This window comes from Muscardinus avellanarius, assembly GCF_963383645.1.
Source record: "Muscardinus avellanarius genome assembly, chromosome: 7".
Taxonomy (NCBI): domain Eukaryota; kingdom Metazoa; phylum Chordata; class Mammalia; order Rodentia; family Gliridae; genus Muscardinus; species Muscardinus avellanarius.
The window spans coordinates 50,266,759-50,290,143 of NC_137793.1; the positions used below are offsets into that span (position 1 = coordinate 50,266,759).

Genomic DNA, 23,385 nt, shown 5'->3' on the forward strand with positions numbered 1-23,385 from the left:
GACCCCCTGGAACTTAGTGATACCCTGTTTCCAAAAGAAAAGAATAAAATAAGGCTGAGGGTGTAGCTCGGCGGTAGAATGCTTATGGGTTCCATCCCTAGTACCACCCCCCACCCCAAAAAAAGGCATTTAATACCCTAAAAGTATCTGTTGGTCCTGTCTGACAGGGCCCCTCATCCTCTCTGCTCAGCATCAGTAAAGAGTATGATGCTAATGGGGGGGGGAGGGGGGATCAGAATTCAAAGTGTGGTTTCTACTGAAAAATCGGCTAGGTCAAACCATTGTAATTTGAGGACTTGTGTGCATTTATACATATTTTAAATGATTCTCAGTATTTTAGAGATTAGGAAAATCTCCAAACTTGTGTTGATAACTAATAGACATGTTTATCTCCTCAGTTTTAATTTGTAGGTTTAGTTTCCTTATCCGTGAGTTTGAAACTGTAGCCCTCCAGAAATAACCGCGCAAACATACTATTTCCACCTCGTTTTCGGATCTACCACCTTTACATTCACTGCTTAGGGCCAGAGTTTTCTCAAAACGAACTTTAATCTCTGGTTCTTGGGGGGCGGCGGGGAGAGAAGGGTACCGGGGGTTGAACCCAGGGGCATTCTGCCTCCGCCCTATTTTATTCTGAAACAGAGTTTCACAGAGTTGCGCAGGCCCGAATTGATGTTGGAACTGCACCTGCGGTCCTGCGAAGGTCTCAGCCTCTCAGGTACTGAGGTTACACCAAAACCTACTCCAACCACTTGTTCTTGGGCTTCCAAATATCCAATGAGACGAAAAGGCGCAAGATTCTGGCAGATTCATGGGCTAGAATTCACAAGACCTGTGAAATATTTCCAACCCTTTAGCGCTTAAAATAGAAAGTACCCTACCTGAGGAGAAATAAGAGAAAATGCTGTCAGAAGACTTTTAGTCGCCAGTAACCAGTCCGTGTCGCCCGCCTCAGCAGTGACCCGGCATCCGCGGCGCCGGCCGGGTGCGCGCACGCCCTGCCCATTGCTTCCGGGTCGCGGCGGAAGTCGCTTCCGGAGCAGCATGGCGGCCGCGGAGGACGAGCGGCAGGCTGGCGGCGGCGAAGGAGAGCGGCTGGATTTCCTGCGGGACCGGCACGTGCGGTTCTTCCAGCGCTGCCTCCAGGTCTTGCCCGAGCGCTACTCTTCGCTCGAGACCAGCAGGTAGCTCGTGGGCACAGCCGTTGGCAGAAGGTGGGGAAGTCGCGGTGGGGAGGGCCCGAGGAGGCTCTAGGTTCCGCCTCGTTTTACCGCCCAACCATTTTTTCCGTCTACTCCGAGCTTCCTTTTTACTGTCGTTTCCAGAGCCTGGATTCACTGTTTACAAGTATAAAAAGAAAATATCAAGCTTTTGTCCTTTAGTCGCTTCTGTGCTTTCCTTTCTTCCGTAGTCATTAATTCGTAATTGAAAGTCTGTACCATACTTGTGTAGGAGGAGCGGAGAGCCTGTAAGGTTTGAGGAGAAATCTACTTTCCAGGAATTGTACTTCTAGTGTTAGGCAAAAGACGTGCAGTGTAACGTGAAGCTGCCTGTTTATAGAGTATTTGCAATACGGTTCGGTAAGGTTGGTGTTAGCCAAGGAGTGTGATTCACAGTGAAGTCAGAGGATGAGGAAACGAAAGGACGAGGAGATAGTTGGGCCGCATTGTTGTGTTTTGAACCTCATTGGATCGAATGGGAAGAAACATTGTTTTTGCTCAGATGTCTCCTCACGTTTGCCGAACTTGCTTCTGGTATATGTCGAACACTACATGGGTGGGTCAGTTTCCGGAGTTTTAACAGATTTCTTCACCTAATGCGGTCAAGAATATTTACTGTGGTTGGCACTGGAATACATCGCTACAGTTTGAGTAGATTTCTGTATATTAGCATAGGATTGATGGGAGCATATAGAAAAGGCATGTACCCAGTCCACATTTGTGAGTGTGTGTTGCTGGAGATCGAACCAAAGGCATGTACCCAGTCCACATTTGTGAGTGTGTGTTACTGGAGATCGAACCCAGGGACATTCTACCTCCGATCTGTACCCCCAGCCCAATTTTTTTTTAAATTTGGAAACAACCTCGCTAAGTTGCTGAGAACCTTGCTAAATTGCTGAGGCGTGCTTTAAACCTATCCTCCTGTCTCAGCCTTCCAAATACTAAGATTACACACCCCACATAATCCACATTTTTTAAAGAAGCCTTTTATAATCAGTACTTGATATCATATATTATTATTATACTTTGCCCACAGAATTATAAATTTCATAAAGGCAGGATTCTTTTGTCTGTCTCTAACGTTGAGACTGGTCTCCATAGGTAACCACTAGCCACACTTAACTATTTTGTCTTGAGTTAATTAAATCAAATGTAAAATGTAATTGCTTTTCTACAGTAGCCACCACAAGTGCTCATTCACCATATTGGCCAGTGGCTGTTGTTTCTTTCCACTTCAACATTTGCATCATATTCCAAAGTAATATTGGATAACATTGCACCAGAACTTGAATGACATTTGTCACATAAAAGCAGTAAAGAGTCGGGCTTAGTGGTACACACCACTAATCCCACTACATGGGAGGTTGAGACAGGAGGATCACAGGTTTGAGGGCAGCCTTAGCAATTTAGTGAAACCCTGCTTCAAAGTAAAAGCAGCTTCAGCAACTTAGTGAGACTCTGTTTCAAAAATAAAAGGACTAGCCAGGCGTGGTGGCTCATACTTGTAATCCCAGCATTGGGGAGGCTGAGACCAGAGGATCTCGGTTTGCGGACAGCCTCAGCTACTTAGGCCCTCATAACTTAGCGAGACCCTGTTTCAAAATAAAGATAAAAAATAGGGCAGGGTGTGTAGCTTGGAGGTTGAATGACCCTGAGTTCCATCCCCAGACTCACATGAATGAATGAATGAATGAATGAATGAACGAATGAATGAATGGATTAGGGGTGTAGTTCAGAGGTATAATGCTCCCGGGTTCAATCTTCATTACCACCAAAAAAAAAAAAAAAAAAAGAAAGAAAAGAAAAAGAACCATTAAAGAAATATTTCTCAAATAATGGTATCTGGTTCCTGAAAGGTGAACAGATTCTTTAAAAGAAAGAGTAAACTATATTTTTTCCATCTGTAGGTAGTAACTAACAGAACCTGTAACTACATCTTAAATTGGATTCAATCCCCAATAATACATACAGGTACACACATGATCCAAAACTAAATCCATTGATTATAGTGTTACTAGATGTTAAAAAATGTTGGCAAATGATTTTCATAACTTATGGGGATTGATTTTATGTGACCACAGATAATTTGGATTTACAAAATGTCCTTTTGTTAAATTGCAACCTTTTAAATAGCTGGACTTTGCTTACAGCTATACTTACAGATCTGTGGTTAAATTTTTTAAATGCCAGTGTGTTCTATAAAATTCCAGCTTGTACAAAACTATGTAGACTAACACATGTTGACATAAATTGTGTAGTTCTTACAGTGTAAGTAAAACAATAAATATCCTCTGAATTAACTAAATAAAACTATTTGATAACTTTGTTATAATTATAGGATCTTCAACAAGCATTATATATTAGAGAATAAGTAATAAAACACCTACTGCATTGCTTAAGCAGTATTCTTTTTATGTATAGTGCTTGTTACTTATATAGAATATTTTCCTAATTTCAGTTTTTCTATGGTTCACTTAATAACCACATTTAAGAGATAACAATATATCAGATTCTATAGGGTTTTTTTTAAACTGCTTTTCACTTTTTCTCTCACTTGATTTACAGCATATACTTTATTTAGCATTAAGAAGCATCAACTTGTGTGTGTGTGTGTGTGTGTGGTACTGGAGTTCCTGGAAACACTTCTACCTCCGGACTACACTTCCAGACCTATTTTTTTTATATTTTTTTATTTGGAAACAGGGTCTCTTCAGCCAGGGAGGCTGGCTTCGAACCCGCACGATCCTCCTGTCTCAGCCTCCCAAGCATGGGGATTACAAGCATGTGCCACCATGCCAGGCAAGAAGCATTAACTTTTTAAGAAAAGGTGACTGTTCATAAAATTTATGGTATTACAGTTGTAATATAAAACACTGCACTGGCTAAGTCAAAGTTCTTTCCCAGTATTGTACTTCAAATCCACAACTTTTGAGTGCCTAATTGAGGGATACAGTATTCACATGTGATTCACACGTTTTTTATTCATTTCTTCTTACATATATGAAACAACTGATTCCTAAGGCTAATGTTGGACTGGATATTTAGATGCTTATTTTCTGACCCACTCTTTAGGCAAATTATTTCTTTTTTGTTGTTGTTTCTTTCAGTGTGACAACTAGTAATAGATTTTTTACTTTTCTAATGATAGTGGCTTCATGAATATAAATTGATGTTTGCTATTTAATCTGAGGGTTTTTTAAATATTAACTTTGGAAAAATGGTATTACTGGTTAAGTGATTGTTAAGCCTTAAATGGTGAGCAGTTATGAAGTCTATTTTTTATGACTGTGTAGTTAGAGTTTTGTGTGGTTATGAGAATTGCCATTGTTATTGGGATGATGAAAATTAAAGGCTTTTTTTTAAGTTGAGGAATACCATAGTGACCTTTTTTTTAAAATTGAAAATGGTATACTGATTGGTGCCCTCTTCTCCCCCTCTACTCCCCCCCTGTTTTCCCTTCCTTCCTCCTAACAATGAGTGTCCAGGTTAACCATGCTATGTTCATACTTTTACACATATTCAGATGTAACTCCTCTATTAATCAACCTCAGCCTTCTTCCTCTCTTATCCTTCCATTCTAGCTTTGCTGAGATTTCCCCTCCATTATCTGGAGTCCCTCTGAGGAATACCGTAGTGACCATTTTCTAATTTTTTTTTTAACCAATCCAGCTGTTCTGGAAGAGTTTAGGATATCCGTTATTTTGCCTACTTTTTCAGTTGCCCTATTGTCCTGACATCTTCCCCTATAGATCCCTAGTTGTAACCTCTGTTGCCTACCATTCAACAACTACTCTGTCCTTTCATTCCTTCCCTGGTTTCCACTGAGTATGGTTGTGGGAGACTGTTAGTGATATGACATTTCTGGGGCGCTCCCCAGATTTGCTGTGTTGAACATGGGCCTGGAAGCTTGCATCATACTTATCATCTCTGGTGATTGTAATGCATGCTGAAATTTGAAAGTTTGAGACTGCATAAACAAACATAAGCAAATAGATTATTACAACAGTGCTTCACATATGACTTGCCTGACATCTTGTTAGAATTCAGATTCTAATTGCATAGGTTCAGATAGGGTCTGAGATGCTGCCCCCTCACCTCCCTCATGGTAGTGAAGATTACATAGCTAGCCCCATTTATTTTTTATTTTGAGATGGGTCTTACTAAGTTGCCCAATTTGCCCTTGAACTTCTCGTCGTTCTGCCTTAGCCTCCTGAGTCAGTGGGATTACCAGTGCATACCACCACTCTCAGCTGAGATGCTATATTTTTATCAAGCTCCCAGGTGATGTTGATGCTGTTGATCCTCTGACCATACTTAGATTTTATATGCATGGTAGTGGTGATACAGGGTGTTACGGAAGGACCTAACAAGGGATTCAGAGGAAGCTTCTTGGGAGAAATAACTCCAGAACTAAATACTATTTGAGTGTGTTCCAGTCGTTTTCTTTTTTGTGTTTGTTCTTATTTTGGTTTTGCAAATGGATAAGAAGGCAGATAAATGAGTGTTAAGTAGAAATTTTAATGGTTTTCTAATACTGATTTGAAACTTCAGTGTTTTTACAAATTTCAATCAGTTTGGTTCAGAGGGTAAGGCAGTTGTGGTAGGAATTAAGTCTGAAGAGGTAAACATGAGCCAGATCATGCAGGGCTTTATATGCCTTATCAAAAATTTGAATCTGCTATCCTGTAAGTAATGGAAAGTCACCAAACACTGGGTCTTGATGTATAAATAAGGTTTTCATAGTGATTATTGTACTGAGTAAAACATCCAAAACCTGGGGGATTAATTGAAGTGTTGGATATCCCAGGAAAGAGGTGCTGAAGCAGAGGAAGTAGGGACAGAAAACAAGGGATGAAGAACCAGTTGCTTCAGATACCAGGGTTGGAACTACCTTTTGGTCTGGAGAAAAAGAGGCAAAGGAGCAGGTTTAGAAAGTGAAATGATGATTTCAATAATAGTTTGAATCGTACGACCTGCTTAAGTTAGGAAGCCTTATTAAGTTTTGTGAAGATATCTAGTGCTATACTAGATCGTTTAGTAAATGCTTCTGGAGTAATTATGATAGTGGAAAAAGTATTTTGCATGTTAACTAATTCCAAAAATGTATGACTATGGTTAAAAATATTTAACAGATGAGTCAGCCATTTGAACGTATGAGTGAGCTGGGTGTGGTGGTGCACGCTTGTAATCCCCAAGCTTGGGAGGCGGAGACAGGAGGATCGCACAGGTTGAAGCCAGTCGCGCTGCTTAAGAGACCCTGTTTCCAAATAAAAAGTATAAAGTAAGTGTGGGAGTGTATCCTGAAGGTAGAATGGCTTCCAGGAACCCTAATACCACCAAAAAAAAAGTATGAGTAAATACTTAAAATTCTATAATTGATGCATTATTTCAGTCATTCATTTCAGAGTACTTAATAGGACGTATGTGTGCTAATATTTTAACTACATGCTTGATTCTAATGTATCTTCTGAAGGCTTTCTGTTTACTGACACTATTTCTACTTTTTTTGTGTGGTACTGGGGATGGAACCCAGGGGCATTTTACTTCTGAGCTACACCCCCACCCCTTTTTTATTCTGTATTTTGAAACAGGGTCTCACTGAGTTGCAAAGGGCCTCACTAAGTAGTAGCTGAGGCTGTCTGTGAACTGCGATCCTCCTGTGTCAGCCACCCGACTCCTATTTCTACTTCTTAATGTAGCTACTTGTTTATAAATTTATAACTTTAGAGTATTATTTAGCCATAGCCCCACCTGAGAACTAGGCAGGAATCCAATCCATTATTAAAGACACATAGAGATACCAGTAAAGGAAGGATTGTGTCAAAAAGGAGCAGAGCAAGTGATCCAAAGTTTGGAAATCTAGTTGCCTCCCATAAATTAGTATTTCTAGTGTATTTGGAAATTGTCACTCACTGTGGTAGCCTGAGAATACAAACTCACTCATAAGTAAGTTCTTTTGATTTTGTTTTTATGCCATTTTTCAACACACACACACACACACACACACACACACACACACACACACACACCACTGCCTTTGATTTTCGTTCTTTAATCCTTGTTTTATGTTTATGCTCAAGATTGGAAAATGAGATCTTTTGGAGACATTTAGTTTATTCATCTCATCTTTGAATGAATTGATCTACTGGTAAAGCAACTTTTATATAGGTGGGAAATGTTACTTTTCCATCTAGGTAAGATAAACTTTATAGTAGGAGAAGGGGAACAGGAAGAGATGGCTTACTTAGTTTAGCTATTAAACTACAGACTCAAGAGATTCTTTTAGAAAGAGAATAAATGATCTCCAAAAGGAAACATTTGATTGGCCTGATTTAGATAAATGTGTTGGCAAGATTGTCCTTCTGTATACCTAGGTTACCCAGGAGATTATACTCCAATTTGTCGTTTGGGCTGCCATTAGCCTTATTATTTATTTATTTCTCTATTATCTATTATTTATTTCTCTAAGGTGTATAACCTTAAATTACTTTTTTCTCTTGGTATTAAGAATTAAACCCAAGGATATTTTACCTCTGAGATATACCCCAAGCCCTTTATTTATTTATTTATTTATTTATTTATTTTTGAAACAGGATCTTGCTAAGTTGTCTAGGGTCTTGCTAAGTTATTGGGGCTGAACTTGCAATCCTCCTGTTTTCAGCCTCTCAAGTACCACATCTGGCTTCTTTTATATATCTTATGGCTTGTTTAATTCTCTCCTCCATGAAGATTTAGGGCCACTTGAGAATTCTTTTTTTTTTTTTTTTTAGTTTAAATTCACTTTATTTTGAGACAACCTACATGACATGTTTCTTAAAAAAAGCAATGCCTCCACTTTAAATAAACCACAGTCAAAATAAATGAAGAGCTCAAGATGACATCAGTCCCATTTGTCTTAAGTCCTGGTGTTATGTGGATGGCAAGCAGCAGCCACTTATGACAGGTGACAGGTCCAAAGTAAGTGCCAGATTTGTTAACATTTCTCCATTTCTAAACCATCCTTAAAGAAAAACATAAATGGAGTCACACCATCCTCACGGTAGTCCAGGAGAGCAACCATGCCATCTGGATTCATGTTTTCACCAATAAAAACTGGTAGTTTTTGAAATTAGCAAGGATATGCTTGATTTGTTCTGCAGCCCCAATCATAAAAGGTTTTACTCTTTCTGGTCTCTGTTCTTCAAGTTTGCCTTTGATTGACTTAATGTAATCTTTGGTGTACTTCTTATAGGCTTCCTTTGTGAAGGTTCATGACAATGTCCACACCAGTGACTACTGTGCTTTGGGTTCCTTTGCCCTCAGGGCCTTCAGCGGAGGCATTTCCACCAATGAGCGAGTCATCAATATTACCCTCTGTCCTACTGACCATCCTGTCCTCCAGGCACAGCCCTTCCATGACCTCCCGGATCTTGTAGTGTCACATTTCATCGTGGCTGATGAGGTCCCAGTAGATGATCATGGTGGCGGCTGGAGGGAGGTGGCGGCTGGAGGGAGGTGGCGAGCAGGAGCTCGGAGCTAGCGCAGTCCAGCTGGGGGGAGGGGGGAGCGGGCAGAAAAGGCCCCACTTGAGAATTTGATATGATCAGAAAAGATCTTTCAGTCTGTCTAGAAGGGAGGCTTAGAATTTGCCCCAAAGCAGCATCTGTCTTCTGTCTGCCAGCCATTGCTAGATGCTTCTGATGGGGTCTTACTTTATAAATAAAGCTATTTACTGTAGCTATTTTGCTCATGGTATGCTACTCATAATATTTTTTTAATTAACTAACACAAAAAAGACATACAATACTTCATCTAATCTTCATGGAAAAATTTAACAAGATTTTCAGTTTTGCTGTCATTCATAAAGTGAGTAATTGCATTATGCTAGATAAAATTTCCAATAATTTAGTTTACTAAAGCATTATTATAGAAAAAAAAGCAATGCCAGGCGTGGTGGCTCACGCTTGTAATCCCTGCGCTTGGGAGGCGGAGACAGGAGGATCGCGCAGGTTTGAAGCCAGCCGCGCTAGCTTAAGAGACCCTGTTTCCAAGTTTAAAAAAAGTATAAAATAGGTCTGGGAGCATAGCCCGGAGGTAGAAGGGCTTCCAGGAACCCCAGTACCACCCAAAAAAATAAAAATAAAAAAAGCAATGATTTTTAAGCTTGCCTGCTCTTACATAGGGTTTTCCCAATGTCTAACATCCATTTTGTTTTGTAAAAGAATATTACCCTAGTGTGACGGGCCCCGCCCATCAGCCAGTAAGTCCGAGAGCTAAGATGGCGCTGAGCGGAAATCTTCCCCAGAGCACTTAGGTGGTAAACAGCTTTCAGGAAGTGACGACAAGAGCATGAGATACACGGGAACACCGCATGCCATAGGGCAACAGCCAATGGACTGGCTGTTGCCATGAGTTGTGCACGTGAACAGTCTGCTGATTGGCTGTTGGGCTCTATATAAGGGGAAGATTTCTGGGGGGAGAGAGAGAGAAGAGAAGATTTACGGGAAGAAGATTTGCGGGAACTGTACAAGAACCTGGGGTAATAAAACTGCTTGAGGAAGATCGTGTAAGAGTCGTCACTGCGCACGACAAGTGGTTGGCCCGTACGGGGACCTTCGCTTTGATCAGAACCTCGGCAGTCCAGGGCAGCCGGCTGGTAAGTACTCCTTGACTCCGAAAAGGGAGGAGGAGGCTCCGTTTACGGAGGGTTATTTTCCCCGATCAAAGGGGGCTCCATTAAGGAGGATATTTAGTAAATAAGGCTCGCGGATAAGCGAGGCTCGCGGAAAAGCGAGGAACAGCGCTGTATTTTCCCCGATCAAAGGGGGCTCCATTAAGGAGGATATTTTTTAGTGTAAGTAAGTTAGAGAATCGGGCTGGTCCTGATTCGACAAGATGGGAAATAGTCCATCTCACCCATTGCATAAAGCATTGAAAGCTTTGTTGAAAAGTAGAGGCCTAAAGCTTAGGGACAAGACAATACAAGATTTTCTCGAACAAATAGATAGGGTAGCGCCATGGTTTACAGTATCAGGGAATCTTTCTTTAGCAAGCTGGGATAAATTGGGAAGAGACGTAGAACGCGCCGAAGAACAAGGTATTGTCACAGGAGGGACTCGGCCGCTTTGTCGGCTGATTCGTGCCTGTTTGGAAGAAAGGCGCTTTAGAAAATTTGTGCAGGAGGGCCAGGCAGCTTTAGACGGTGTAAAAGAGGAACGTTCAACTTCCTCTAAAGTGGCCAGTGAGGAGGATTCAGAGTCAGAGGGGGAGGATGAATCTGAGGAGGAATTAGAGGCCATTTGTAAACAAGTGAAAGCTTTTGAACTGATTAAAGAGGAAATTTCGCCTCCTCCGTATAACCCTTCTGCGCCCAGAGCAGGAGAAGGTGTCTCTTTTAGTAGTCAGATGTGGAGAGATGCGGGAATTTTTTTAGCAAATCAAGCTTTCCCAGTTTTCCAGCTGCAGGAGGGGGGAAATCGTTATCATGAGCCTTTGGACTTTAAAACAGTTAAGCATCTCGCAGAGTCAGTTTGCACATATGGGTCGTCAGCTGCTTTCACTATAGCAATAATAGAGAGTTTACATCGCTATGCCATGACCCCAGGAGACTGGCAAAATTTGGTTAGGGCCACCTTAAATCCTGGCCAATATTTGGATTGGAAAGCTTATTATATAGAATATGCCACTGAACAAGCTGCACGTAATCGAGCAGCAGGAAATTCAGCCTGGGATATAGACATGCTGATGGGCCAAGGACGATTTGCTAATCAACAGCTTGGGTATCCACAACAGGTGTATGAACAAATCAACAGACTCGCTACCCAGGCCTGGAAGGCCCTCCCTAACAAAGGAGAGGTATCTGGTAACCTTACAAAGATTACTCAAGGATTGACTGAACCCTTTTCAGACTTCGTTGCCCGTCTAGTAGAGGCTGCGGGAAGAATTTTTGGGGATTCTGACGCGGCCATGCCGCTCATTAAACAATTGGTCTATGAGCAATGCACTAAAGAATGCAGACAGGCCATCACTCCTTACAAACATAAAGGCCTAGAGGTGTGGATGAAGGTGTGCAGGGAACTCGGAGGACCCTTAACCAATTCAGGACTTGCTGCAGCCATTATACAGGCCTCCGGACAACAAAGTAAGAATAGTACCAAAAATGGCAATTGTTTTTCCTGTGGAGCGACAGGACACTTAAAACGAGATTGTCCTAAGTGTAGGGCGTCCCAATCTTATCCTTCTCCTCCTGAGTATTGTCGTCGATGTAGAAAAGGAAGGCATCCTACTTTTGAGTGCCGTTCGGTTAAAGATATCGATGGCAACCCCTTGCCCTATACTGGAAAGCAATCATCAAATACTCAGACAAAAAACGGGAGGGCGGGCCCTCGTTCCCAGGGCCCACAAAAATATGGGAACCCTCAGGTGTATGGGGCCATGGAGACACAGCCACCTCAGTGGCCCAATTTACAGCCTCCGGAACAGTCCGGCGAGCCACTCCAGGTTCGGCAGGATTGGACCTCTGTGCCACCTCCAGGCTGGTATTAACGCCACAAATGGGGGTTCAAATTATTGAAACAGATTTTCAAGGTCCTCTGCCACCTAATTCTGTTGGCTTACTTTTTGGAAGGTCTTCCTCTACCATGAAAGGACTTGTAGTCCATCCGGGGGTTATAGATGAGGATTATACCGGTATTATCAAAGTGATGGTTTCAGCGCCCCGGGGTATCGTTGCCATTTCCCCTGGGGATAGAGTGGCACAGTTACTTTTGCTTCCCAGTCTACATGGTATGTTTCCTTCAGCAGAGGGACGACGCGGTATTGGTGGGTTCGGTTCTTCAGGAAATGAGTTAATATCTCTTGCCTTTGATATGGGAACTCGTCCCTTGATAACCTTGGACGTGGAAGGCAAGCAAATCCTAGGACTTTTAGATACTGGGGCAGATAAAAGTGTCATCGCCTGTAAAGATTGGTCATCTTCATGGCCCACTCAAAAGGCTACCGGAGAACTTAGAGGTTTGGGTTATGCTAAAACCCCTGACCTCAGTGCTAGGGCTTTACATTGGAAAGATCAGGAGGGACATAAGGGGCAGTTTGAACCCTATGTGCTGGAGCTGCCAGTTTCCCTCTGGGGAAGAGATTTATTAGTGGACATGGGATATTCCTTACAAAATACATCTTATTTCCCCCAAGCCCATAATATTCTCCTTCGCCAGGGCTACCACCCTTCCTACGGGCTGGGAAAACACCTCCAGGGACGTAAAAGCCCAATTCCTACTAAAGAAAAGAGTGGTCGCGAGGAACTGGGTTTTGTGCAGTAGCCACTGAGGAGGCAATTCCCATTACCTGGAAGACGGGAGATCCAGTATGGGTTCCTCAGTGGCCTCTCTCCCGTGAAAAGCTTGAAGTAACAAGGAAATTAGTACAAGAGCAATTACAGTTAGGCCATATCCGGCCATCCACCTCTCCTTGGAATACCCCGATTTTTGTGATAAAGAAAAAATCTGGAAAATGGAGGTTATTACACGACCTCCGAGCCATAAATAGCCAAATGCAGATTATGGGGCCAGTCCAACGAGGGCTTCCACTCCTCTCTGCTATTCCGAAGGAGTGGCCACTTATCAGCATAGATATAAAAGATTGTTTTTTCTCCATCCCTTTAAATCCTGCGGATACTCCTCGTTTTGCTTTTACTGTTCCCTCTATTAATCAAGAGGAAATTGACAGTAGATATGAATGGGTGGTCCTCCCACAAGGAATGGCCAATAGCCCTACCCTCTGTCAATTATATGTAAATAGTGCTCTTGAGCCCGTAAAAACCAAATTTCCAGAAATTCGGTGTATTCATTACATGGATGACATTTTGTTAACCACAAAAAATCCCTCCATACTTGAGGAGGCTTATTGTCACCTTGTAAAGATTTTGGAAACTCATCAATTATTCATCGCCTCAGAAAAGGTACAAAGAGGAGAAAATATACACTTTCTTGGCAACATTGTTCTCCCCCATGCAGTCCTGCCTCAAAAATTAATCATCCGCACTGATCAATTAAAAACCCTCAATGATTTCCAAAAACTGTTGGGAGACATTAATTGGGTTCGACCCTTTTTACAAATTCCTAACCATGCCTTGAAACCTTTATATAATCTGCTCGTAGGCAATCCTCAATTAGATTCTCCTCGCGTCCTTACCGATGAGGCCCGCCATGCGTTACAATTAGTAGAACAAGCACTTACGAAAGCGTCTCTCCGTCGAGTGACCCCTGGACAGCCATTATGGGCTTGTATCCTGGCCACTGAAAAACAGCCTACTAGTGTTCTTTGGCAACAAGGACCCCTTCTTTGGATTCACCCCAAAGTCTCCCCTCAAAAGGTAGTTGAATATTATCCCACCAGTGTAGCAAGCCTTGCCCTTAAAGCCATTCAGCAGTGCATCCAACATTTTGGCAGAACGCCCGATAAGTTGGTGGTACCGTACACTGCTCTGCAAGTACAAACGCTGGTAGCCACTATTGATGATTGGGCTATACTTATGTGCTCTTTCAGTGGTGAAATAGACAATCATCTTCCCAAAGATCCATTGTTACATTTTGTTCTGGAACATCCTCTCATTTTCCCATTGGTCACTAAAAACAAACCTGTAGCTAATGCAATTAACATTTTTACTGATGGATCCAAAACTGGTGTGGGGGCCTACCTAATAGAGGGAAGCAATCCTGTTGTCATCCAATATTCACATACCTCTCCACAACTGGTTGAATTAAATATTGTTTTAGAAATTTTTAAGAGAGTTTCTTCTCCTTTCAATTTATTATCAGATTCACAATATGTGGTTAATCTGGTTAGATCGCTTGAATGCGCGGGTCAACTCTCTTTACATACTCCTATTCATTCTATGGCTAGCCAAATCCAGATTTATATACATTTAAGAAAGACACCATTCTTTATCCAGCACGTTAGGGCACATACTGGATTACCTGGCCCTATTACATATGGAAATGATCTAGTAGATAAACTCACCAAGATACATATGATTTTTTCTCTTACTCAAATGCAACAGGCACAGGCATTTCACCGTCAATATCATGTAAATTCTAAAACATTACAACAGCGATTTAAAATCCCTCGACATCAGGCTCGGGAAATTGTAAAAACCTGTAATGCCTGTGCCCCTTTTTTACACCCCTCACATGTGGGCATTTGCCCACGAGGCTTGCTCCCTCTACATCTCTGGCAAATGGATGTAACTCACATATCTGAATTTGGAAAATTGAAATATATCCATGTTTCCATAGATACTGTCTCTGGAATTATTCATGCATCTGCTCATGCCGGGGAAAAGGCACATGACGTCGTCAATCATTGCCTTGAGGCCTGGGCAGCATGGAATATGCCTAAAGAAATAAAAACTGATAATGGCCCGGCTTATACTTCCCAAAAATTCACATCCTTTTGTTCACAGATGGGAATAACTCTAAAGCATGGCCTTCCGTACAACCCTCAGGGACAGGGTATTGTGGAACGCGCCCATCGTACTCTTAAAGAATGCTTGATAAAACAAAAAGAGGGAATTGGAACCAATATGAAACCGAAGCAGCGCCTATCCTTAGCCCTTTTTACTTTGAATTTTTTGCAATTAGATGTCAATGGCAAGACTGCTGCCGATCGTCATTTTGCCCCCTCGGGTACGAGCCAGGGTTTCGTGCGTTGGAAGGATGCCCTCACAGGGCAATGGAGGGGACCTGACCCAGTGCTCACATGGGCCAGAGGCTCTGTTTGTGTGTTTCCACAGAACGGCGCCGATCCTGTCTGGGTTCCAGAGCGGCTGACTCGTCTGGTGAAACAAAAGGATGATGAGCCATCGACTGATTCTTTTGGGGACCATGATACTGTGGAATTCCAAGGATAGGAAGTGATCCACAATGGGGGCTTTTGACTGCTTTTTCTTTTCTATTGCCTTTGAGTCATTCTGCTCAAGTTCTTCCCCGCTTAATCCTTTTACCTTTTCCCCTTAAAATTGGCACAGGAGCAAATTCTACTTTTGCAGGTTATAATTTTACTTATTAGAGCCTGACCATGGCCTTTCATTCTAACCTATTTGATCTGTGGCTTCTTTGTGGGATAAATGGCAGTTGCACGGATTTAGCTCCCCTTGTCATGATTAATGATAATGCGTTTATTGCCGCTAATCTTTCTTGCGAGCTTTCTGCATATCCTACAGATAACCGGTCATCGAAATTTGACAATTTGACAAGACGGTTGCGGTTGGAGATCATCAAAACCAATACTACTCAAGTTGACCCGGTGATGGCCCGCACCTTGATGTCCTGGATCCAACAAGCAGCTCGTCATTTAAAAGAGTGGGCTGGACTGGGTGCTCTTGGTCTTTGTCTGGTCTTACTGTGTATCTTATGTCTCTACTGTCTTAGAAAACTAATCCGTCAGCGCGCTACAGATCAAGTGCTCATAGCTCAGGCATTTGCAGCCATGGAGTTGGGACAATCCCCTCAAATATGGCTTGCGGCGATGGGAAAGTCTTAATGACAGGATGCCAGCTAGGACTGCACTCGGGACCCCGGGAGGGTGCATCCCGAGGAGGGCATGCTCAACTGCATACGGGTTGCCACTGATTCTTGTCCCGTCCCTGGCAAAAGGTGGTGGGCCTAGAAGCCCCTTCCAAACATACAGGGGTTGAGTCCTCTGTCCTCTCCTGTCTGAAAAAACAAAAAAGGGGGAACTGTGACGGGCCCCGCCCATCAGCCAGTAAGTCCGAGAGCTAAGATGGCGCTGAGCGGAAATCTTCCCCAGAGCACTTAGGTGGTAAACAGCTTTCAGGAAGTGACGACAAGAGCATGAGATACACGGGAACACCGCATGCCATAGGGCAACAGCCAATGGACTGGCTGTTGCCATGAGTTGTGCACGTGAACAGTCTGCTGATTGGCTGTTGGGCTCTATATAAGGGGAAGATTTCTGGGGGGAGAGAGAGAGAAGAGAAGATTTACGGGAAGAAGATTTGCGGGAACTGTACAAGAACCTGGGGTAATAAAACTGCTTGAGGAAGATCGTGTAAGAGTCGTCACTGCGCACGACACCCTAGGGGAAAAGATAGATAGTGGGGGAAAAGTGGGTAGCCAAACAAGGAACCTGGACAAAGGTAGGTAGTATTGTAGAGTATGATTTGCTTCTAAGGTCCTTATTATTCCTGTCCCACCAAATTAGGGAAAACACTAATAATAATGGTCTCCATTCTCATGAGTGCTTGTTGTGGGCAGTAAGCACTAAAACTGTAATGTGTATTGATGGGTCCAGCCCGTCAGCGGTGGGGCGGAGCAGGAAAATGAGTGCCGACGGCCTGAACAGAAACACATGAGCTGGGAGTCAAGTCAAGCAGGATCTCGTTTGCTTTTCTTCAGGCAACCCAATTTAAAGCAAAAAACTGCAAGGGGGATTTCCAACAGGAAACTATTCTAACCTATCATGCTAAAGGTCACTCTTGCATGTGCAAAGCACATAACTTGTAGCCAATGCACGAGGGGTTCACGAGCATGGAAGCATTATATGAGCCAATAAGGCTCAACATTACCAAATTGGGCTAGCGGGGACAAGGGGAGTAATTACGCCCTCCATATCTGCTCAAAAGTTTTCGTGGTTCTGTCTGGTGGCTGTGTAGACCCCAACAGTGTACAATATGTATATGTATGAAACTATAATATGTGTATGATGTATAATAATTTATATTATTATTGGAAACTAAGATTAGGTATCCTGCCCAGTGTCATGTGGCTAGAAATTAGACAATTGAATGTAGCTCATTTGCCTGCAAAATTTGAACTGTGGATTGCTGTACTGCAAGGTTTCCCACATAAAGGTGTTCTACTGCCCTTAAATTAATCCTGATTTTATCCAGGTAAATGATCTTTTTGTGTGTGTGTGTGGTACTGGCAATGGAACCCAGGGGCATTCTACCTTCTAGCTACACCTCCAGCCCTATTTTTGATTCTTTATTTTGAAACATGGTCTCACTGAGTTGCAAAGGGCCTCACTAAGTAGCTAAGGCTGTCTGCAAACCAGGATTCTCCTGTCTTAGCCTCCCAAATGCTGGGATTACAAGCATGCACCACCACACCTGGCTTCACCTTTCTAATTAGATGGATCTCAGTGAGTAGTTAGAATTAAATTGAGATATAAGCAATTTTCTAGCTCCGTGACCAGTACTTATTAATAGGGTTTCAATAATGTATACTATTGTATATCAGTATTTCTTTGTTTTTGGTTTTTGCTCTTAAGATTTGATTGGAATTAAATTACTGTTCAATTTCTTCTCATTATCTGATGGATGCCAGCCTTTTTCTGCCAGGGATCAGAGGGGGGGGCGGGGGGAGAGAGGGAAGGAGGGGAAGAGAGAGAATGAATGAATTAGGTTTCTCCTAAAGTTGGTATTCTCATTCTATATAATCCTATCCTAGATGCATAGATAATTTATTACATACTAATGGATGCCTAGGACATTAGGCTTAATTTTTTCTTGGAGCCTTCTTGAAAAGGTTAAAATAGCATATATCAAGTGGCTCTGCTCTAAAATTTTATGTCATGATTTGAAATAACCATTTATTACTACTACTGCTCAGAAATTATTATACTATGCAAATGAGTCAACAGTGGCAATATAAAAATTATATTTAAGAGATCCTTTATGTTAAAAACAACATCAAAGATGCTATTTTTATAAGAAAGTACAAAGTTCAGAATTACGATTTAATTAATGCACAGTATTGAAGGGGGAGGGTGTTGCTTTATAGCTTTTTATTCTACCAAATAATATTCCTTTGTGGGAAAATGAAGTTGAAATGCATTTGTATTTATTTTTCAAAATATTTCTTTACTTCCCAAAATTTATTATAAATTTTTCTCAAGAAATCATATTTGCAAACAGATCTGAACAAAGATTAAATTAATTCTGACATTTCTTAACATGTAAGCATAAGCTGTAAGTTTAGTTACTCTTAGCAATTAGTAAAAATTGATATTTTTATGTATTTTCCAGCCTTTTGGGCATATTTGTACTGATTATATGCAGGGAATTCTCTTTTTTTAAATCAACTTTTAGCCATCAGGTAGCATATATACTGTCTTCAGTAGATTCATTTATATCTCAGTTGAAGAGGATTGGTTTAATTTGGCAAGATGGTTATACTATTTAAATTATTGTAAATGTTAAATTGAGTTTTTTCCTTGATTGAGAAAGTGTTTGATAGTTAAGGTGGAATTTTACTTTTTTTTTTTTTAGGTTGACAATTGCATTTTTTGCACTCTCTGGGCTTGATATGTTGGACTCCTTAGATGTGGTAAACAAAGATGATATAATAGAATGGATTTACTCCCTGCAGGTCCTTCCCACAGAAGACAGTGAGTGAGTTTTTAGCATTTTCTTTTTAGTATAACTAATTGTGCCTGACATAATATTTGTTGAATTAGCAAACTTTAGTATTTACTCATTTAATATTAACATATATATTTATGCTTTCCATGTAATGCAGATCCAGCCTGTTCAGACACAACACTTAACAAGTCTAGTCATTAATCCCTCAAGAGAACAATTTTAAGTTATCGGAGATTAAAATAGGGACTAATAATTGTAGCATCACTGTGTTGTATACTCCAACATTGATACTGCTTGTTGACTGTATGTTTGTATATGATTAGTTCATAGCATTCACTCATTAGCAGTCATTCTTTTTGGCTCTTTAGTGAAAAACTGCATCAGAAAGTTTTATTTCAGTCTCCTGGTCATGTTTAATTAGCATTTTTAAATGGTTTCTTAGAGCTCTTTTTTATACTTCCGTCATTTTTATGATTCTTAAAATTTTAAGTTTTTTAGTAAATTTCCAAAATTCACAAATTATATGATCAACTAAATATGTACATTTTATTAACTTTGTTAGGTACTCTTAAGTGAAAAATATTCAACACATAAAACATATACACATTAGGGATTCTGACTTTAAGATCAAGTGGGATTGGGAATGTAGCTCAGTGGTAAAATAAATGCTTGACAAGTATGAGTCTCTGAACACACACACACACACACACACACACACACACATACACACACACACACGAAACAGACTCTTAGAAATTCATGTAGTTTTTATCAGTGGTCACCACTTTGTCTTGTAAGACATGGAAAGCAAAAAATGTGTCTTGCATTTCTTTTCCCTTTCAGAACCTACAAAATTATTCTATTTCAGTAACTGCTAAATTGTTAAATCAGCTGAACATTCTCTACCTGTTCTCCTTCCCCTTTTCTATATCTGTCTCAAATATATTCTCACTCGAAGCATTTGCAGACTGGTTGGAATATGCCTTTTGTAATTCATAGGTCTGTATTTGTCCTTTTTGTGGTTTTTTTTTTTTTCCAGTACTCAGGATGGAACCCAGAGGCATTCTACCTCCAAAGTATATCCCCAGCCCTATTTTTTATTCTTTATTTTGAAACAGGGTCTCACTGAGTTGCAAAGGGCCTCACTTAGTAACTGAGGCTGTCCCGAACCGTGATCCTCTTGTCTCAGCCTCCCAAATGCTGGGATTACAAGTGTGCAACACCATGCCTGGCTCATATTTGTCCTTCTTTGTGATATCACAAAAAACTTAAGGAATTTAAAAGTCTAAATATTAAATAAGCAAATAAAGGAAAACTTGATAAATGTAACTAGTAAAGATTTTTATGGTGTTAGATAAATGGCAAACATGGAGAAAATTGTGGCTATATATAAAATAAACAAAACATTAATAGCCAGACTGTGAGGAATTTTTATTTTTTTATTTTTTATTTTTTGCGAGTCTAGAGGAAACTGAGAGGCAGAGTATAAGAGACTTGCCCAAAACCTCACGGATAGATGTTACAGAAGCAGGCTTAAACTGAAACCCCAGACCCTAACTCAAAGTCTGAATGCTGCTTTACTGTTTAAGTATATAGATCCCAAGCTGGGACTGTTGTATATGACATTAAGTACATTGTAAATGTTTAATCATTATAGAAGTAAGACTATAATGAAGTTTTCTGTTCTCTAGTCCTTTTGTATTTTTATTTCATAATAACTGTTCAATGGCTATTTATTATGTATGTAATCTATATAGACTTTGTGAGAACTCTGAGGCCATCTGATTGATGGCTTTAAAGGAAAACAAATCTGGTATCTTTTCTTTAGGAGGTTCCATATAATGTCAAGATTAAGTGGTTGGAAATATAGATAAGGTTGAATATTAAAGAGATAAATGGGTAATCATATCATATGTAGTCAATTTTTCAGATTTACTACCCTTTTTTAATAATATAGTTGATATGTAATAAAAGTCTCCAGTTTCTTTGAATGAAAATCTTCAACTCACTGCCTTTTCTTTACTTGGTCTTAGTCTGATTCTAAAACTAATCTTCAAATTTTACAAAATAAATATGGAAAAATTCATTTTTGTCCAGATAAAAATTTGATTACCTTGTCTGGGTCTTTTACATGTATAAAAAAGGAGCTGGATACAGTGTGTTCTTTACTAAGAAACCTGAATTACTTGAGATCTGTAAGAAATTATTTCTGTATTCATAAAGTATAAATGTAAAATTATAAATGTTCATTATTAAATAAAATTGCCACATTCCTCCTTCAGGAGGCTTAATGCAAAAGCCTTACTCTTGAAGTAAAAATTAGAAAGTTAAGAATGTACTCAAATCAGGTTTTGAATTATTTTATGACCATCATTAGTAGTGAGGTGATATTTTAGCCTAACAGTTGTCCTTTATTAAAAAGTACCTAAATATAATTTTAAATGTATTTTTTATTTTTCATAGTACAATTAAGGGAAGGTAAACACACTACTTATGAAAAACAACTTTCCTGATCAAAATCTTGTTTGCTGTGTGTGGTGGTATAGATTTGTAATCCCATCATTTGGGAGGCTGAGCTAGGATTGTGGTTTGAGGACAGCCTCAGCTACTTAACAAAGCCCTTCACAACTCAGTGAGACCCTGTTTCAAAAATAAAAAGACTGAAAAATAGGGCTGGGGGGTAGCTCAGAGGTAGAATGCTCCTGGGTTCCATCCCCAGTACCATAAAAAATAAAATTATATAAATAAGTAAATCCGGTTTAACTCATTAAACTTTCATATTCTTTAAGCTTTTAACTTTTTAAAAGAATATCTACATGTACTGTGTTTATGTATTTATTAATATGAGTTTAGTAGTAAAGCCCTAAGTTTTAAAGTGAAGTATGACTTGATCATCAGAAAAGAGCTTAAATACTATCTTACATGTGCAGACATGATAGCTAAACACATACTCTAATAATACTCTCCCCCACATATTTACACATAAATATACATGCACATATTACATTTATGTACAGTTTCTTCCATTTAACATTAAACTTGGTTGCCTTTATGGCACTACAAAAGTAGAGGATGCATTCAAATCAGTGGTTCTAGGTTATTTTTCTTTAATTTTTTTATTTTCTTTTTATTATATTTATTTTTAAAATTTTTTGGTGCATATTCATACATCATATTGGGGTAAAAAACTTGTGTGGACATACATACACACATCACTGATTTAACCCCTACCCAATTCCCACCCCATTCCCTCCGCATCCCTCCTTCCCTTGTTTGGCTTAGTGGTTGACTTCCATAGGTTGTTTGTTTGTTTGTTTGTTTGTTTGTTTTTGGTGGTACAGGGGTTCCTGGAAGCCCTTCTACATCCGGGCTATACTCCCAGACCTATTTTATTTTTGGAAACAGGGTCTCTTAAGCCAACACGTCTGGCTTCGAACCTGCCTGATCCTCCTGTCTCCGCCTCCCAAGTGCAGGGATTACAAGTGTGCACCACTATGCCCAGCAAATTCGATATGTTTAAGTACATTGTGTGTTTTAGAGAATTTCCTTCTTATCTCCTCCGATCTACTTATTTAGGTTGTCTTGTTTGCTCCTCTATAGGATTTCCTTTTTCATCTAGAGTTCCTCCTATGACCCATTTCTCCCTAACTCTCACATATTAGGGAAAGCATCTATTTTCTTATTTTCTGTGAATGACTAATCTCACTTAGCATAATGTCCTCCAGTTCCATCCATTTCCCTGAAAATGATGTAATTGAGTTGTTTTTAATGGGTGAGAAAAATTCCATTGTGTACATATCCCACAGTTTTGTAATCCATTCATCTGTTGATGGACATCTTGGCTGGTTCCATAGTTTGGCTATGGTGAATTGTGCAGCTATGAACATAGAGACACATGCATTAGTTTGGTAGTTTGGTTTCCTTTCTTTTGGGTAGATACCCAGAAGTGGTATTGCTGGATTAAATGGTAGATTTGTTCCCATTCTTAGGGTTCTCCATGCTGTTTCCCAAAGTGGTTGCACTAATTTGCAATCCCACCAACAATGTTTTAGATTTCCCACTTCTTCACATCCTTGCCAGCATTTGTTGTTTGTGTTTTGAAACATTGCTATTCTAGTTGGAGTTAGGTGAAATCTCAGGGTAGTTTTGATTTGCAGCTCTCTGATTGCCAATGATGTTGAGCATTTCTTCATGCATTTATTGGCCATTTGAATTTCTTATTTTGTGAAGTGTTTATTTAGTTCACTTGCCCATTTTGTTATTGGATGACTTGTTTTTTTGTGTTGAGTTTCTTGAGTTCTCTGTATATTCTAGATATTAGTCCTCTATCGGAGGTGTAGGTGGCAAACATCTTCTCCTATTCTGTTGGCTCTCGATTGAGGTTCCTGATTGTTTTCTTTACTGAACAGCAGCTCTTCATTTTCATGCAATCCCATGTATTGATTCGCCTTTTCGTTTGTTGTGCTTTTGGGGTCTTGTTGAGAAACTTTATCTGTGCCTGTGTGTTGCAGTGTTGGACCTATGCCCTCTTCAAGGAGCTTCAAGGTCTCTTGTTTGATTTCCAAGTCTTTGATCCATCTTGAACTGACTCTTGTGCAGGGTGAGAAAGTGAGATTACTTTCCAATTTTCTGCATATGGTTATCCAGTTTTGCCAACACCATTTGTTGTACAGGTTGTCTTTTCCAGTGTATGTTTTTGGCCCCTTTGTCAAAAATCAATTGGCTGAAAGTGTGTGGACTTGTTTCTGGGTCTTCTGTTGTGCTCCATTGGCCTATGTATCTATTTCTGTGCCAGTACCATGCTGT

At 40.3% G+C, this 23,385-nt stretch overlaps 1 protein-coding gene and 1 pseudogene across 2 annotated transcripts in view; one reads left to right on the top strand and one right to left on the bottom strand.

Moving 5' to 3' along the window:
* Positions 1-1,044: 1,044 nt before the first annotated feature.
* PGGT1B (protein geranylgeranyltransferase type I subunit beta) overlaps positions 1,045-23,385 on the top strand; it is a gene marked incomplete at both ends in the record, with an annotated part of 71,522 nt that continues 49,181 nt past the window's right edge. Inside the window, 2 exons of the mRNA XM_080699043.1 lie at positions 1,045-1,184; positions 18,487-18,605. Coding sequence (XP_080555169.1) covers positions 1,045-1,184; positions 18,487-18,605 — 259 coding nt within the window. The remainder of the gene's footprint in view (positions 1,185-18,486; positions 18,606-23,385) is intronic.
* LOC308265435 (translationally-controlled tumor protein-like) lies at positions 8,090-8,679 on the bottom strand (annotated as a pseudogene). The gene has a single exon. The product of its transcript is annotated as a translationally-controlled tumor protein-like (transcript).